The sequence below is a fragment of the Symphalangus syndactylus genome, chromosome 11, assembly GCF_028878055.3.
Source record: "Symphalangus syndactylus isolate Jambi chromosome 11, NHGRI_mSymSyn1-v2.1_pri, whole genome shotgun sequence".
Lineage (NCBI taxonomy): Eukaryota > Metazoa > Chordata > Mammalia > Primates > Hylobatidae > Symphalangus > Symphalangus syndactylus.
In genome coordinates, this window is record NC_072433.2 from 49,209,461 (window position 1) to 49,224,197 (window position 14,737).

Consider the following 14,737-nt stretch of genomic DNA (forward strand, 5'->3'; position numbering starts at 1 on the left):
TCATATTTTTATTCTTGTACTGGTTTGCAGTCCGTAGGTTTTCAGCTAGACGCAACACAGAGAAACTCACAATGAGGGGCCTTTCTCTTTCTTGACTGTAAAATATACATACTCCAGAATCATCAATAGAGGCTATTTCTTGAATATCTCAGCCTGAACCCCGCAGCCAGAAGGAATGTAGGCAATTAATCCAATTTTATAACTACATCTGATATTCAGCCAATTACCTGCTGTTCTCCTCAGAAATTATCAAAACCCCCAAATCAGAGAGTTCTCTGGATAAAGGCACTAATATTCCCCTTGGAGGCTTTTAAGACATTCGCAAAATTAAAGGAATCTTCCTGTTTTCCTTTTATTCATCTGAATGATTTATCTAACTGGAGAGGAAAGCTCCAGTGTGAAAGGCATTTGCTAATTAGATTCAATTTTTTTTTAACATTTAAGGGAAACGGGGTCTATACTTCACCTAATAAAACTGACAGAATTATCAGCTAAATGCAAAGAGAATCCACAAACAAATTTATACAAGTTCTAGAGAGAGAAGGAAGCCCTGAGCTCAGGGACCTGTTAGAGATGGCACGCTCCGTAATGGTGCACACTCACAGATTTTCCTTCCAGTTCAATTCTGGTGATTACTGGATTACTGTTTTCCCCCAATACCATCTATTATTCTTTATATTGCCAAATAATTTTTATTCTTAAAATGACTAATTCTGAGTTCAGGCAGACGGTGTCTGGCCACCTGCAAGAAGTTTAGGTGACTTTGCCAATAAAAATGATGCATTTGTAGTTAATAAGTACGGTTGAAAGCAAAACTTGCATTATAATTCTGAAATTAGTCCAGTGGGAATACAGGCAAGAAATAAATTAACAGACAGATTAATACACAATGATATGTTAGAAATTAAGTAAAGTTTCTTTTTGTATTTTCCCCAGCTTGTCTTATAATATTTGCTTCTTATGTTTGGATAACTTTCCCCAGGAGATTCATTTTAAAACTTAATTCACTTAAAATACGTATTTTTTTTTTTATTTAAAAACACTGTCAGCCCTCCACATCCATAGGTTCCAACTTCATGGATACAACTAATCTTGAATAGAAAATATTCACAAAAGATTTGTACAAGTCTCTTCAAAGAAACCTTAAATCTTCCATGCATCACATTCTTTTTGAATTCACATCAATGACGTGACGTCTGGGCATTGCATTAGGTATTGTAAGTAATCTAGAGATCATTTAAATTATATAAATTAATGTGAATATGTTATATCCAAATTCTACACCATTTTATACAAGGGACTTGAGTATATACAAATTGTGTCATCTTTAAAGTTTTCTAGACTCAACCCTTTATGTTTGCTAAGAAACGATGTACACATGAACTTTACAGAAAATAACTGTCCTACCAAATTAATGAACAGGCTACAATAGAAAGTAAATATCTATCCCTGGTTTAAAATACTATTATTTTATATCACAATTATATGGTGAATCAGAGTAGAGATCTTGAATTAATTTTGATTGAATTAGGCTAATTCCGATGGGATCAAACTCATATTGATTGAGTTTTCATAAAACCACTCTCATGCTGGCCCCTCGTGTTGTTTAATCTGCACCGCCAGCCAATCGCATTCATCCATTTTGACAAATCCCATGGCTCCACCTCTTGTAAGACCCTTGGAGGATTTCCCCAAGGGCCCACTCTACCAAAGCACCATTTGACCGGTCCCAGGCCAGGGCACACTCTTTCATGCTCTGGCTGTGCCGTGCTAGGGGCTGATAATTTTTCTCCAGGTAAAGTAAAAGATCAAGGCATAAACTATATAGATATACAGAAAATAGGCCAAACATTGAGATTTTTTTGACACAAGCAAGTCCAGAGAACGTTTACTATGTATGGTTACCGGCGCCCAAGAAGCCCCAGGGATTCCCAGACAGAACCACAGAATGACAATGAAGGAGAGACCAGGTATGTCGGAGTATGTGGCTACTTTTGGTTGCCAGGAGGTTGACATGTGACGGTGTGTGGCTGTATGTGTGTGTGTGTGTGTATGTGTGCGTGGGTGTGTGAATGTATGCTAAAGGGCCAAACTAGGGCAGAGAAGACACCCTGGCCTGGCATGACATTGAATGTTATAAATTTAGAACACATTGGGGAGACATGAGACCCACAGTGGAGGCCACAGGATGCCGCCTTCATGTGGGGTTTCTGGAACATGTCAGGGGACTCATCTCATGTTTCTTCCCATTGTTAATCTCTGTCCTCTGGGTAAATAGAAGTTGCCTCTTGTGTGGAGACAGGTAAACTGTGGGCATGATCTAAATTTTTTCCTTGTGCTCACTAGAAAATGGAACATTTGATGTCATTTATCACTTCATTCACACTGTAACTTCATAGACACACGGGTTAGATACCTGGAAAATCAGCATCTTCTCCTAAAGTCCTCGGGCCAAATTAGATGTCCCTCTTTCTCATGTGGATGAGCTCCTGAAAAAGCAAACTGTTTCCTGTGATCACCATCTCTTATCACACACATGTACCAATAGGAAAAGCCTCTAGAAAAGGAGAGGGTGGGAGATGAGTGTTAGGACTTTCTGCACTTGATCTTAGCCAAAAGGTCGAGAAGCGATGAGTGTTAGGACTTTCTGGATGCAGGTAGGATTTGGAGCTGAACACAAGTGCATGTGATTTGGGGCCACAGCAACAATGTGTGCTGGATGACTAATGAAGTTTGGGGCTTGTGAGAATGGAAATTTGTATCACTATGTGGAAGATTGATAGGTGGTGCCTTTCTGTCTTGCAGTTTGGCTACCACACAAATGAATCCACCCAAACGTCACCAAGTGGAGCAGGGTTCCAGTACAGGTAAGGCACTTTCCCTAATATTTCTTAAGATTCCCATGCCTGGAAGTCAGTGTCATGTCTCGTGATACCATAAATGGAGAGGATGCTTTCTGCAGGATGAGTGGAAAGTCATGCTTGACTGTTGGGGGCTGGTGTCCTGAGGCTGGCCAGTGCCGGGTGGTGGATTTCTGAAGGTCACATTCTGAAATGCAAGAGATTCTTGCTGGAAGAGAGCCTTAACCTCCCTCACTGTGGTCTCTCTGCAGGTGCAAAAATACCCTCAATTTCAGGAGCTCCACACCTGAATTCATGCCAGTCCCTGGAACCTCCCCAGGTAAGTTCCTGTGTCCTTGCATAGCAAAGATTGGACAGTGCTGCACAATCTTCAGGCTCAAGGGACATCCAGTGGATGTATATTTAGGTGGGTTGGCATGACAACCAATTCTGGGAGGGAGTTTGTATTTTAAAGTTGTAAAGGGTGAAGCTCCTGGCATCTCCCTCCCCACTAGCATCATTTGCAGCCTTTTGGGAAGGAAGAATACTGAGGACTGTCTTTCCACAGGAGCAGCAGGATTCTGGCACTGAGGAGCTCATCATAGTCCTGGAACAAGGGACAGAAGTGAGGCTTAGCCTGGAAGAGGGCATCCTCATCCTGGCCCCAGAGAGAGCGCTGCAGCTGACCCTGGAGAACACAGTCCTTGTGATTGTCCCTGAGCATGTCCTGAGTTCACAAGATGGCCTGCTGCCCCCTGTGCAGATCCAGTACATCATACCTTCCATTGATGACTTCAGCTTGGAGTTTTATGCTCAAGATGGAGACATCTCAGATATGAGAAGGGAGAATGTGACTTTTTCACCTGCAGAAGAAGAGGAGGCAGCACCCCTCTATGAGCAGCCCTTGATGATATCCCCAGCAAACGATATGGCTGGGATCAGCCCCTCTTTCCTAGTAACTCCATTGTGTGTTCCACATTGTCTGGCAGCCTTCCCCCAACGCTACCCTCTACCACCCACACCTAGTCCCGTGGGACGCCCTAGACCAGCTGACTGCAGTTTCAGCCTGCATGGTATAGAGCTCTTGTGCACCTCCTCCCTCAGACCTATGCCCCCTTCACCAAGTCCTGGTCCCCAGATCTATCACAGGGTTCACCATAGGCCTCCCAGCAGGGCACGGAAATGTCTCTTTGGGAAGTGATTTAACCCAAGACCCACCCCCTGCTTTGATAGGTCAGAGATTGTCCAAGTCCTTAGTCAGTGCATTCTCTGAAATGTGGAGAGAAAGTAATTCCAAGGACTGCTTGCTTCCCGTTTGCTGTTTCCCATCATCACCCACTGTCTTCAACAGCGGAGGGTCCCAGATGCTGCAGGGAGGGGGAGAACCGCAGGGAGTTCAAATAAAACATTCACACTTCACTTCACACACACTGTCCCTTAGACTTTCTCTTCCTATTTAACCACATACATCCAACCACACTCAATCGAATCCCTGACTTCTCCATGTGTGAGTTCTGCTTCCAGCATGACGTGGCCTGAAAATTCATCTGAAGACAGCTGCTCACTCCCCGGGCTAACACTGACCCTTGAATGCTGATGTCCTTGTAGTCATTGGTCTGATGCCACAGTAAATAATTCGCAAGGCCGGTGCTCAATTTCTGCCCTGAGACTCTCCCCTTTTTCTCCAAGCTGTGCCCCATTCCTTGTCTTAGTCCCAGTTCCCTACACTCCCCCAGGCCAATGCTTTTGAATAAATCTTGACGTGATTGAATGAAGTAGTGGTGACTGCTGTGCTTGTTTCCAACTGAGACACTCTCCTGCTCACACTCATCACGTTTCCATTCACATTTGCCTTTGTTTAGTTTTGTTTTCCATTGTTTGTGTTTATTATTCATGTACTAATGAAATAACCGCCACATTTCTGACAGTTTTCTTGGCAAATTTGGGGCTTTTCCTGTGCTCCTCCTTCCAAGTCCTGAGTGGGGTCACTGTTTGCACCTCTGGGTCCTGGGATTGTTCTGGCTTAGCAAATGATTGAACAGAGCCTAGTTCTGTGTGTTGGGATGGGCACCTGCACTTGCTCACAGGTGCTCCCAGGCTCTCCCTGTCCTGCCTGGGTGTCCCTGTGTCTCTGGAGTGTCTAGGAAATCTAGCAGTCCTCTTGAGGGCCCAGCACCTCTTTGTTGGCCTGCATGTCCCAGCCTGTACGTCCATGGCCAGCTGGAGCTACCACTACCTTTTCCTGGTCAACCTGGGAGCCCAGGCCTGAGTCCGGGAGGCAGGGGAGATGCGGGGATAATGTCCTGGCCTCCCGGAGCCCAACTCCAGTAGGTGGGGAGTGCTCATGACCCCGGGGGGAGTACAGGGCGTTTGCCTTGACTTGCTTGAGCCTCTAAAACCTCACATGTCCCCTGGAGGTGGGTGCAGCTTTCTCCTACTCTGGCCTTGCTGGCCTGGGAAGGGCGTCCTTGGTCCCTTGAACTCTCACAGCATTTTCTTTTCTACTGAGGTTTCAGGAACTGCCTTTCCCCTCTGGGAAGGAGGACAGGCACCCTTTCATGTTTGATTCTCCTCAGGGTTTTGGACGTCGGCTGAGGTGGGAACCGCCTTCTTCCACATGAAAGGCCCAGCCAGGACATCCTCACCAGCCTGGGCCTCCGGGTAGGTTCTGAGTCTGGTGGCTGGAGAGGCTGCTTCTGTGAGGCCCAAGACAGCAGCCTCTGTGAAGGCCATTCTCCTCTGTGCCCTTAGGGTATCAGGACCCACCTGTGTCCAGGAAGTCCCCGCTGGGACTAAATTGTCCTTGGTGCAGCCCTCCCAGAGCTGCATAGAAGCAGATGTGGTGCACTGGGCCTGGGCTCTGAAGAAGCAGAGGTAGCGGGGCCCAGGGAGGACACAGGCTCTAGGGCAAGGGAGTGTCTAACCTGGGTAGAGCTGGGCCCTATTCAGGGAGTGGCACTCCAGGGCTCTGTTGCAGGTGGAGCTGGGGCCAACTCAGGATCAAGTCCCTCTCCTTCCACCTCCAGGACTCACCCAGGGGCAGGTGGGAGCTCCAGGTTCTCCTCCTCCTCCCCTCCATGCGTTTTCTCTTACTTTATTTCTGTGAGTCGAGAAATTGGGGCTGTCCTTCATATCGGTGGATTTCGACCCTATCATCATGACCTTGTTGAGGAAAAGAGTCATACTCTGCAAAATATTTGAAGATATTTATTCTGAGCCAAATATGATTGTGTCATGTGTCACAGCCCTGTGGAGGTCCTGAGAACATGTGTCCAAGGTCATCAGGGTGCAGCTTGGTTTTACACATTTCAGGGAGGCATGACTTCAACTAAGTGCATTTAAGAAATACATTGATTTGATCCAGAAAGGTGGGACAACTTGAAGGAGGGGGGCTTCCAGCTTATAGGTAGATTTAAAAATTATCTGGTTGATAATTGGACGAGTTTATCTAAGACCAGGGATCTATTGAAAGGAAATGTTTAGGTTAAGATAAAGAATGGGGGAGGCCAAGTTTATTGTGCAGAGGAGACCTTCAGATAGTAGACTTGAGAGGGAGTAGGTTGTAAAATGTTTCTTATTGGATTTAAAAGGGAGCCTGGCTCTTTGTTGATTATCTCTTGTGTCTGGAAAGAAAGAAAGAAGAAATAAAAGTGGGGAGTCTTAACCTCCCTCACTGCGGTCTCACCACAGATGCAGAAACACCCTTACTTCAAAGAGTTCCTCACATAAATTCATTCCAGGCCTGGAACCACCCCAGGTAGTTTCCAATGTTCTTGGATAGCAAAGATTGGACTGTGTTGCACAATCTCCAGGCCACGAGACACATCCAGTGGTGGTGCATTCAGCAGGGTCAGCGTGACTGCCACTTCTGCTAGGGAATTTGTATTTTAAAGTTGTAGAGTGTGAAGCTGCTCCAGCTCCCTCCCCAGGAGCATCGTTTTCAGCCTTTTTTGAAGGCAGTGGACTGAGGGCTGTCTTTCCACAGCAGCAGCAGAATTCCAGCACAGAGGCATTGATCATCGTGGTCCCGGAACAAGGGACAGAACTTACACTGAGGCTGGAAGAGTATTCCTCATCCTGTCCCCACAGAGAGCCCTGTGCTGACCCTGGGTAACAGGGTACCTGTGGTTGTGCCTGAGCATGTCCTGAGGACACTGGATGGCCTGCAGTTCCCTGTGCAGATGGATTACATCTAGCCCTCTGTTGATGACTTCACCTTGGAGTTCCGTGTTCAAGACAGAGACATCTCAGACATGAAAGAGACAATGTGCCTCGCTCACCTGCAGAAGAGGGGGAGGCAGCGCCCCTATATCACCAGCCCTTGATGAGATCCCAAGAAAACCATGTTGCTTGGCTCAGCCCTTCTCTTTCAATAATCCTATTGTGTATTTCATACTTTCTCCTGTGTGTCCTACCCTCTACCAACTACACCTAGTCCAGTGGGATTCCCTAGACCAGCCAATCTCAGCTTCAGCCTGTATAGTATGGAGCCCTTGCCCAACTCCTCCATCAGACCTATGCACCCTTCACAAAATCCAGCACTCAGATCTGTCACAGGCTTCAGCATAGTTCTCCTACCAGAGCACGAAGATGTCTTTTCAAGAAGGGATGTAGCCAAGATCCACCACTTACATTGATAGATGAGAGATTGGCCAAGTCCTTAGTCAGTGCATGCCCTAAAGTGTGGAGGGAGAGTAACTCCAGGAACCTCTTGCTTCCCCTTTGCTGTCTCCCATCATGATCCATTGTGCTCACTAGCAGAGGAGCCCAGATGCTGCAGGGAGACGAAGAACTACAAGGTGTTTAAAGAAAGTGCTCCCATTTCACTTGGCACACAGTGTCCCTAAGAATTTCTCTTGCATGTTCAAACACTTAAGCCCAACAACACTCAATCGAATCCCTTAATCCTCAACGTGAGGATTCTGCTTTCAGCATGCTTTCAGGGGCCTGAAAATTCACCGGAAAACCTCTGCTCACTCCCAGGGCTAACACATCCCCTTGATTGCTGGTGTCCATGTAGTCATTGGTATGTTGTCTGGAAAATTCCTAAGATTGATACTCTATGTATACCCTGAGGCTTTCACGATTTTCTCGATGCTGTGAGCCAGTCCTTGTCTTTGTTCAGGTTCCCCACACTCCCCAGGCCAATAATTTCAATAAATATTGAAATTATAGAATTAAATGACTGCTGTGATTGCTTCCAAGTGACACACCCTTCTGCTCTGGCTCATCAAGTTTACATTCTTACTTGCTTTTCCTAAGTTTTGTTTTCAATTATTCTTGGTTTGTACTTCATATACATATAGAATAAATGCTATGATTTTGGCAGCATTTTTTATGAAAATGCAGGGCCCTAACTTTGAGGAGGACAGACTAGTTTCTATCTCTTTCATATAGAAAAAAAAGGCAATCAAACTGGTGATTTCAAACATGCTGGATAAAAGAGTAACCAGGCGGCCGGGCGCGGTGGCTCACGCCTGTAATCCCAGCAGTTTGGGAGGCCGAGGCGGGCGGATCACGAGGTCAGGAGATCCAGACAATGGTGAAACTCCGTCTCTACTAAAAATACAAAAAAAAAAATTAGCCGGGCGTGGTGGCTGGCGCCTGTAGTCCCAGCTACTCGGAGAGGCTGAGGCAGGAGAATGGCGTGAACCCGGGAGGCGGAGCTTGCAGTGAGCCGAGATCGCGCCACTGCACTCCAGCATGGGTGACAGAGAGAGACTCCGTCTCAAAAAAAAAAAAAAAAAAAAAAAAAAAAGTAACCAGGCATGGCAGGTGTGTAGAGTGAGATGCTACTGTGTTTCAAAACACAATGGAAAGGCTCTTGCATAAGGTATCTTGTGAAGACAGGCCTAAATGTAAATTTAAAAAAAAAGTTACCATAGTGTATCACTGCGTATGTATCTAAAAAAACAACAAAAACTAAATAACACAAGTGAGGGTCTACGTTCCTTGAACGGGAGGAGACAGGCAGGGGTCAGAATGCTGAACAGGCACACTGGGGCATTTTCTCATGTAGCCCAAGTGACCCCATGGTCTTCTTGAGCTTTGGAACCAATCGCGTCCACCTTGACACTGCACCCGACTCCCAGGTTCTCAATCTTGTTGGCCCTCCGGCGACCTCCCGATGGATGAATTGCACCTGCTGAAACTCTAGTCCCCTTTGATTTGCGCTTCATTAATTATTCATGATTGAGGTTGGAACCCCAGCTTACGATCCCCTGTGGCCGTTCTCTGAGCTTTATGGTCACATCGTTTCCTTCCACGTTCCTTGCTTCATTGTGGTCATGCTCATTCTGCTGTCAGAGGAGCAGAGAGTTGATCTTATTGATTCTGGATACTGATACTTTCTAGGTGATCTGCATAATCAAGATAACGACCCTCACAAGCGGCGGGAGGGAGCAGCCATTTGGTGTGCTGCAGAGGAACCCGCTCAGTTCTGAGGGCTCCTAGATGAGGAATCCTGGTCAGAGTTGTTCCCAGGTCAGAGAATGGAGATAGCCTGTGCATGATGGGATAGCCCTGCCTAGATTGTTCAGTGAGTCTCTAGCTCAGCTACACTTAGGATTGGGGGGAGACCCATGGAAAGGCCCGGTGTCAGACATCCGGAAAGAAGACGGGATGAATGTCTTACTTCTGAAGTACAACCCGAATCTGGGAGTTAACTTCAGCTTTGCTAGGGACTATTAGGAGAATCAAAGTGTGCCTGGTGCATACGCACATCCGGAAGTCACTTCATGGGCGCCATCGCAATTGGAACCATGCACCTGGCGTCGGCGTTTGAGCCAAATGGGGACCCGTGGCGCAAGCAAAACTCACCACGTGTTAGCGTGCATGAGATTCAGCTGGCGGCATTTTACTAGGTGCGTGTTGGTAGAGTGGGGCTGAGGTTTGCTTGCTCCTGTGGATGTAGAAGAAGTCAAATGTCCTGCCCAGCCCTGCGGTCCCCTCAGTCAACTCTGTTTCGGAGACAAAAGGATTTGGATTGCTAACAAGTCCAGAAAGTTTCAAGCCCTTGGAAGATCAGTTAAACACAAACACGGAATGACAGTCAAAAGACAACATGTCATCTTTTTGAGAATTTTACTCACTCCAAGCACATTAAACACACATATTGACAAAGGCATGCCAGAGCCCAGTTTTCGAGACCGAGGAAGGACCCCGAGAGCGCGTAGCGCAGCACGCTTCCCAGAGTCCCAAACAATGCTCCAGGGGTGGGGCACAGCGGAAGGGCTGCACCTCTCAGGGTTCCTGAACTTTTCCGTTATTCAGTCATCTAGAGAGCAAAAACACAGTCATTCCCCAGTTTCCTATTGACGTCCCAGCAGATGTCTGACTCCTGCGCGTCGCCCAGTTTCTCAGGCAACCAATCACTGGCACGGAAGCTTTTCCTGGCACATTTCCGGAGAGTCATGCGAACTACAATGACCCTCACCAGAATTCAATGAGGCAGAGTCCCTGCATCGGCTCCCTGCCTGGCCTGGGCTCCCACATCCGCAGAAGTGCCACAGCCAGGGAGCTTCGGAGTCACCGCAGAGAGTCTGCTCGCTGCTCTGCGCTCCTCAGTCCCACAGTCCCCTCCGAGTCACGGGAGCGGGAGGCCAAGGAGCCCCTGCCACCTGCAGTCTCACTCCAGGTCAGAATCGCTGTCCTCTGAGGAGGAGGAAACCTGAAGGTCCTCATAGAGGACACTTGGTGGGACACGAACACCGGGACCCTGAGACTTCTCTGAGACATGAGGGCTCTGAGCGAGGAAGGCTCCCGGCTTCTCAGGAGAGTGAAACGAGGGAGCTGTCAGGAGGCTGGAGCTCCACAATCCATTGTCCAGTCTCCGGAAGAGCACTCTGAGAGGCTGGGCCCCGTCATGGCTGGCCGCCGGGTGACGGGACAAGGTGCAGGCCTGGGCAGTAGGCAGGCAAGTTCTGCTGTGCAGAGGCTGCGGGTCGATGCTGGGCACCTGGGCGGGTGTCCTCCTGCCCATCTGGGGCGACGTACTCGGTACAAGTTCGGTTGCCGCCGGCGGAGGTTGGAGAGTGTCCGGGGCCCCGAGCTCACCTAACTGGATGGCGTCTTCCGCGATCAGGAAGGGACCCAGTCTCGGTAACTTGGGGAAGTTCAAGCAAGCCTGAATCGGAGCCTGGGCAGGTCTCTTGGCTCCTGGCTTGAAGCTGAGATTGGGGCCTAGGCCCCAGCTGCATGTGGCGGCTGGTGGGCAGGGCTGTGAGGTCAGCGCGGGACGTCGGTCTTGTGCCTGGGGGCTGATGGCCTGGAGCAGGCCGTGGGTTTGGGAGGCAGCCTGGGGAACTTCTCGGCAGCCACCCTCCGGGCTGCTGTGAGTGGGCTTCACCACGAGGAGAGGCCCCGGGCCCTGGTGCCTGACTGCAGGCTGAGGGATGGGGACCGCAGCCCCTGTCTGTCGTTCCTTTGGTCCAAGACTAGAGGGGTAGCTCACACTGGCTTTTCTGAAGGGAGACAGTGAAGCCAAGACGGAGCCCCTGTCAGACATTTCGGTAGCTGAGCCATCAGTGAGGACAGGGTCCACGCGTGGCCTCTTACTGGTTGTGTGGAGCGGCATTGGCCTGCTTGCAACCTGAAAGACAGGAAACCACACACGTTACAAGTTCCTCTGCATGGAGCTGACACGAAAATCAGCCACTTCCAAAGACGAGGGGCACGCGCCAGGAAATTCTCGATACAGAATCGACAGGCGGTCCTTGGAAGTAGGGACAGACCCTCCACCTGAGTGCTGATCAGGACAAGACTCATGAAAGATGCGCTCTCGAGCTATGTGTAGCTGATCCGAGCACACCATTGTTCAAAAGAACAATGTCTTGGGCATTAACTGGATCGGAGTGCCTCCGCTCAGCCTTCCCTGAAGTGGAAGGGACTAATGCCCTTCTGAAGGCGGGTTGGTGGCTCAAGGGTTCTCAGGAGGTGTTCTCTGAAAACCTGCATGTTCCTGGGTTTAGCCCTCTCCATGTTTGGGGCCTCTGAGGGACGAATTTCCTCACGCCGCCAGGAACATGTTGTTGGCAAGCTTGCCGTAATTGGACAGAAAGAAAGCAACGGGAAATAAGGCATCCTCAGATGCCTTCACCTGCAATCCAACTGACCTGGAAGGATGGTGGAGTCACTGACCCAAAGAAGGCAAGAAAGAGGGGTTCCCCGATTAACTCCCGCAGCCGGGAAGCTGAAAGGAAATCAACCAGTGTGACCTAGAGGAGAAAAAGACCAGGGGCCCGGGGTGACACTCACCCTCAGATCATCACAAGATTCCGTGGATCCTCTTCGATTTGGCAGCGGCTTCTCTGGAGGTTTCACGGAAAATATCCGGAGGAGAGCCTTCCTCTGCGGGTCTTGCTGCCTGCAGAACAGAAAAAGGTCATTCCGTGCCCCCTGGTTCTCCCCGGGAGACAGGGAGAACCCTGCCTGGGGCCCAGGCCCATTCCGTGTTGCGTGACACAGAAATGGACATCTGGTGCCCTTTCCGCCTCTGCACCTTCCCTCACCTGCCAACCTTCCCATCCTCCTGGTGGCCCTCTAGGCTTCCCAACTAAGGACTGTGATTTGGACTCCATTGCTTTTCCCCCTGTCATGGGGAACCTGCACGAAGCGCCCCCGCCTCTCCCCGTCCCCGAATCAACCAGAGCCAGAGGGGCTCCTGGGTGTGGAAGAACGGAGGACAAGGAGCTGCGCTCTATTTCCTGCAGCGTTCCTTCCCTGGCCCGGAGACGGAAAGGCACACGGTGTGCAGGTGCAGAGACACCATGTCCTTAGGAGGCAGTACTCTAAGAGTGGTGAAAACCCCTCCCACCGCTCACCTTGGTCTCTCTTCCTTCTCTCCTTTATCCTTGTTCAAGGGCCCCGGGTTCGCCTCCACCGGGGGCTTCCACGGTTTCAGGTTTTCCTTCCCTTCCCTCTTCCCGAAGGTCTGTGGAACCAGGGCTGCCTTCCAGCACTTCATGGGGCACCTGGTACTTCTGGCCGTGTGGCCAAAGGCCCCGCAGTCTTTGCACTTGAGCTGTGGGTGGAAAGGAAGTGATGTCAGTGAGTGAGCTGAAGCCACAGGCAGCCATCCGATGTCAACATTGAGAGGGATTATGAATTCAGAGCTGAATAAGGATTCCAAAGAGGGGACCCCGGCATGGGGGCCGTTAAGTGCTGGGAGAGTTCGGATACGATGTTCCCTCCCAAAGCCCATGTGACGGAGGACCTCTAAAAGGAAGGACTCAAGGTACCAAGGGGCACGATCGTGACCCCGATGTCAACGACACAGCCAAAGGTGGCTACACAGGATTCTAAGTAGAAAGGGAGGTTGCCCCCAAGAGTCTCTCAAGGGATGTATGGGGCCGGGGAGGAGGTCCCAAGCCACGCCCACCTCGGATGGGAAAAGCAACCTGGGTGGTGGTGACAGAAACCTTTGGAATCCAACCCAGTCTCTGAGGACCCTGTGACACCGCCTCCCCCCGCCCCAACACCCACCCCTCCCCCATTCCCAAGAGATACAGGGCTAGACTTACCCTGGGATCTTCTTCATCGGGCGGGGGAGCCCTTGGCGCAACTGGGGCCCTCCGCTGCTTCTGGAGGGTCTGGGCTCTCCCGAGTCTGTTGGCGCCAGTTTTGGGGTCACGACGGGCCAACATCTTCGTCTCCTGGGGGTTCTATGACCGCCTTTTTCGGGGGTTGAATGTTGGGTCACCTGAAACACACACAAACACACCCATATTGATGGTGAAGCACACTGGATATTCACACACACCCACAGGAAACCTCCAGCTAACTCCTTGCCGCTGTGGTCGTGAGGAGACTTCACCACCGGTCGGTCAAGTCTGTGGCTCACACTGTGCTGTGTACACCCTCAGATATTGTGTGTTCCTCTGCCATGATTACCAAGTCCGAGTGTAAACCTCGCCTGCCACAGGGCCCATGGCCTAGGGTTGGGGAGCTGAGCTTTCTGCCCCAAACAAACCACTGATTCTGAAGACTGGACTGAGGTGTATCACGATTCACGCCGGTAGAAGACACGATGATTCTATCTCCCTTGACGGCCAGAATGATGGAAGCCGCAGGGCATGGCGTGTGGCACCCTTTGGCAGGTCTGTTTGAAATCAGGGATAAGGGAGGCTTCCTGTCACAACTTGAATCCCTACCCTTGCCATTTCTAATTAGGCAACTTCCAAACACAAATTCATAGGGAGAAGTTTTCTTCCTCTCTATCGCACTAGCAGGTGATGGTCTTTCCTGTTCTATCGTTTTGGCTTTAGCTCCAGCCCCTCTTTATTTATTTTGCTGATATTTTACGCATGCCACACGAACCCGTCCAAACAAACGGTGAACAGGGGCCATAGCGTATCGATTTCTTACACGGCTGAAGGGCAAACCACCCTTTTTTCCAAACTTCTTTTCCCATTTCCCCACCAATTCAGCACGCTGGATTACATTTCCTTTCGCATTTCCATCTTGGTCTTATCCCACACGTGGAGACGGGAATGATTTCTCGTTTTCTGTTCCAAGAATTACCAGTAAGCAGAATACATCCTACCCCATCAGCAAGCCCCAGTGTGATCGATTTCTTTCACTCTCCTTCGTCTCTTCCCCCCCAAACCCCGCCCCACCCCTCAGGGACTACGTGAAACAAACAGTTGTTCAGTGAAACTAACCTGAAGTTACAGGTCAGCTTTCTTTCCTCGGCTGGCGCTCAGACGGGCAGGTGCTGGAGCAGCCCCGCTGGAAGCGATGCAGCATCCAGGAAGACCGAGGAAGGGGCGGAGAGGGACCTCTGCTTTCCAGGCTGCCTTTTATACCGCCTCTGGTCTCCGGACGTGGAGCGCACCCTAACCTGATCCATTACAGGTACCTTAATTGCAATTAACTTAATCCAATCACATGACCTGGAG

General features: G+C 49.8%; 1 protein-coding gene across 1 annotated transcript; it reads left to right on the plus strand.

The window, feature by feature from the left end:
- Positions 1-1,807: 1,807 nt before the first annotated feature.
- LOC129457777 (proline-rich protein 23D1-like) lies at positions 1,808-4,068 on the plus strand. Its single transcript, XM_055233269.2, has 4 exons — positions 1,808-1,970; positions 2,806-2,867; positions 3,113-3,180; positions 3,409-4,068. Exons 1-4 carry the CDS (start codon positions 1,894-1,896, stop codon positions 4,039-4,041), a joined length of 840 nt encoding a protein of 279 aa, XP_055089244.1. The 5' UTR covers positions 1,808-1,893; the 3' UTR covers positions 4,042-4,068.
- The last annotated feature ends 10,669 nt before the right edge of the window (positions 4,069-14,737 follow it).

Bases quoted from the DNA above. Each gene is read 5' to 3' on its own strand.
- LOC129457777 (XM_055233269.2), top strand. From the start codon at position 1,894: ATGTATGGTTACCGGCGCCCAAGAAGCCCCAGGGATTCCCAGACAGAA. The intron at 2,868-3,112 runs GTAAGGCACTTT...GTCTCTCTGCAG, and splicing joins GGAGCAGGGTTCCAGTACAG to GTGCAAAAATACCCTCAATT. The intron at 3,181-3,408 runs GTAAGTTCCTGT...GTCTTTCCACAG, and splicing joins AGTCCCTGGAACCTCCCCAG to GAGCAGCAGGATTCTGGCAC.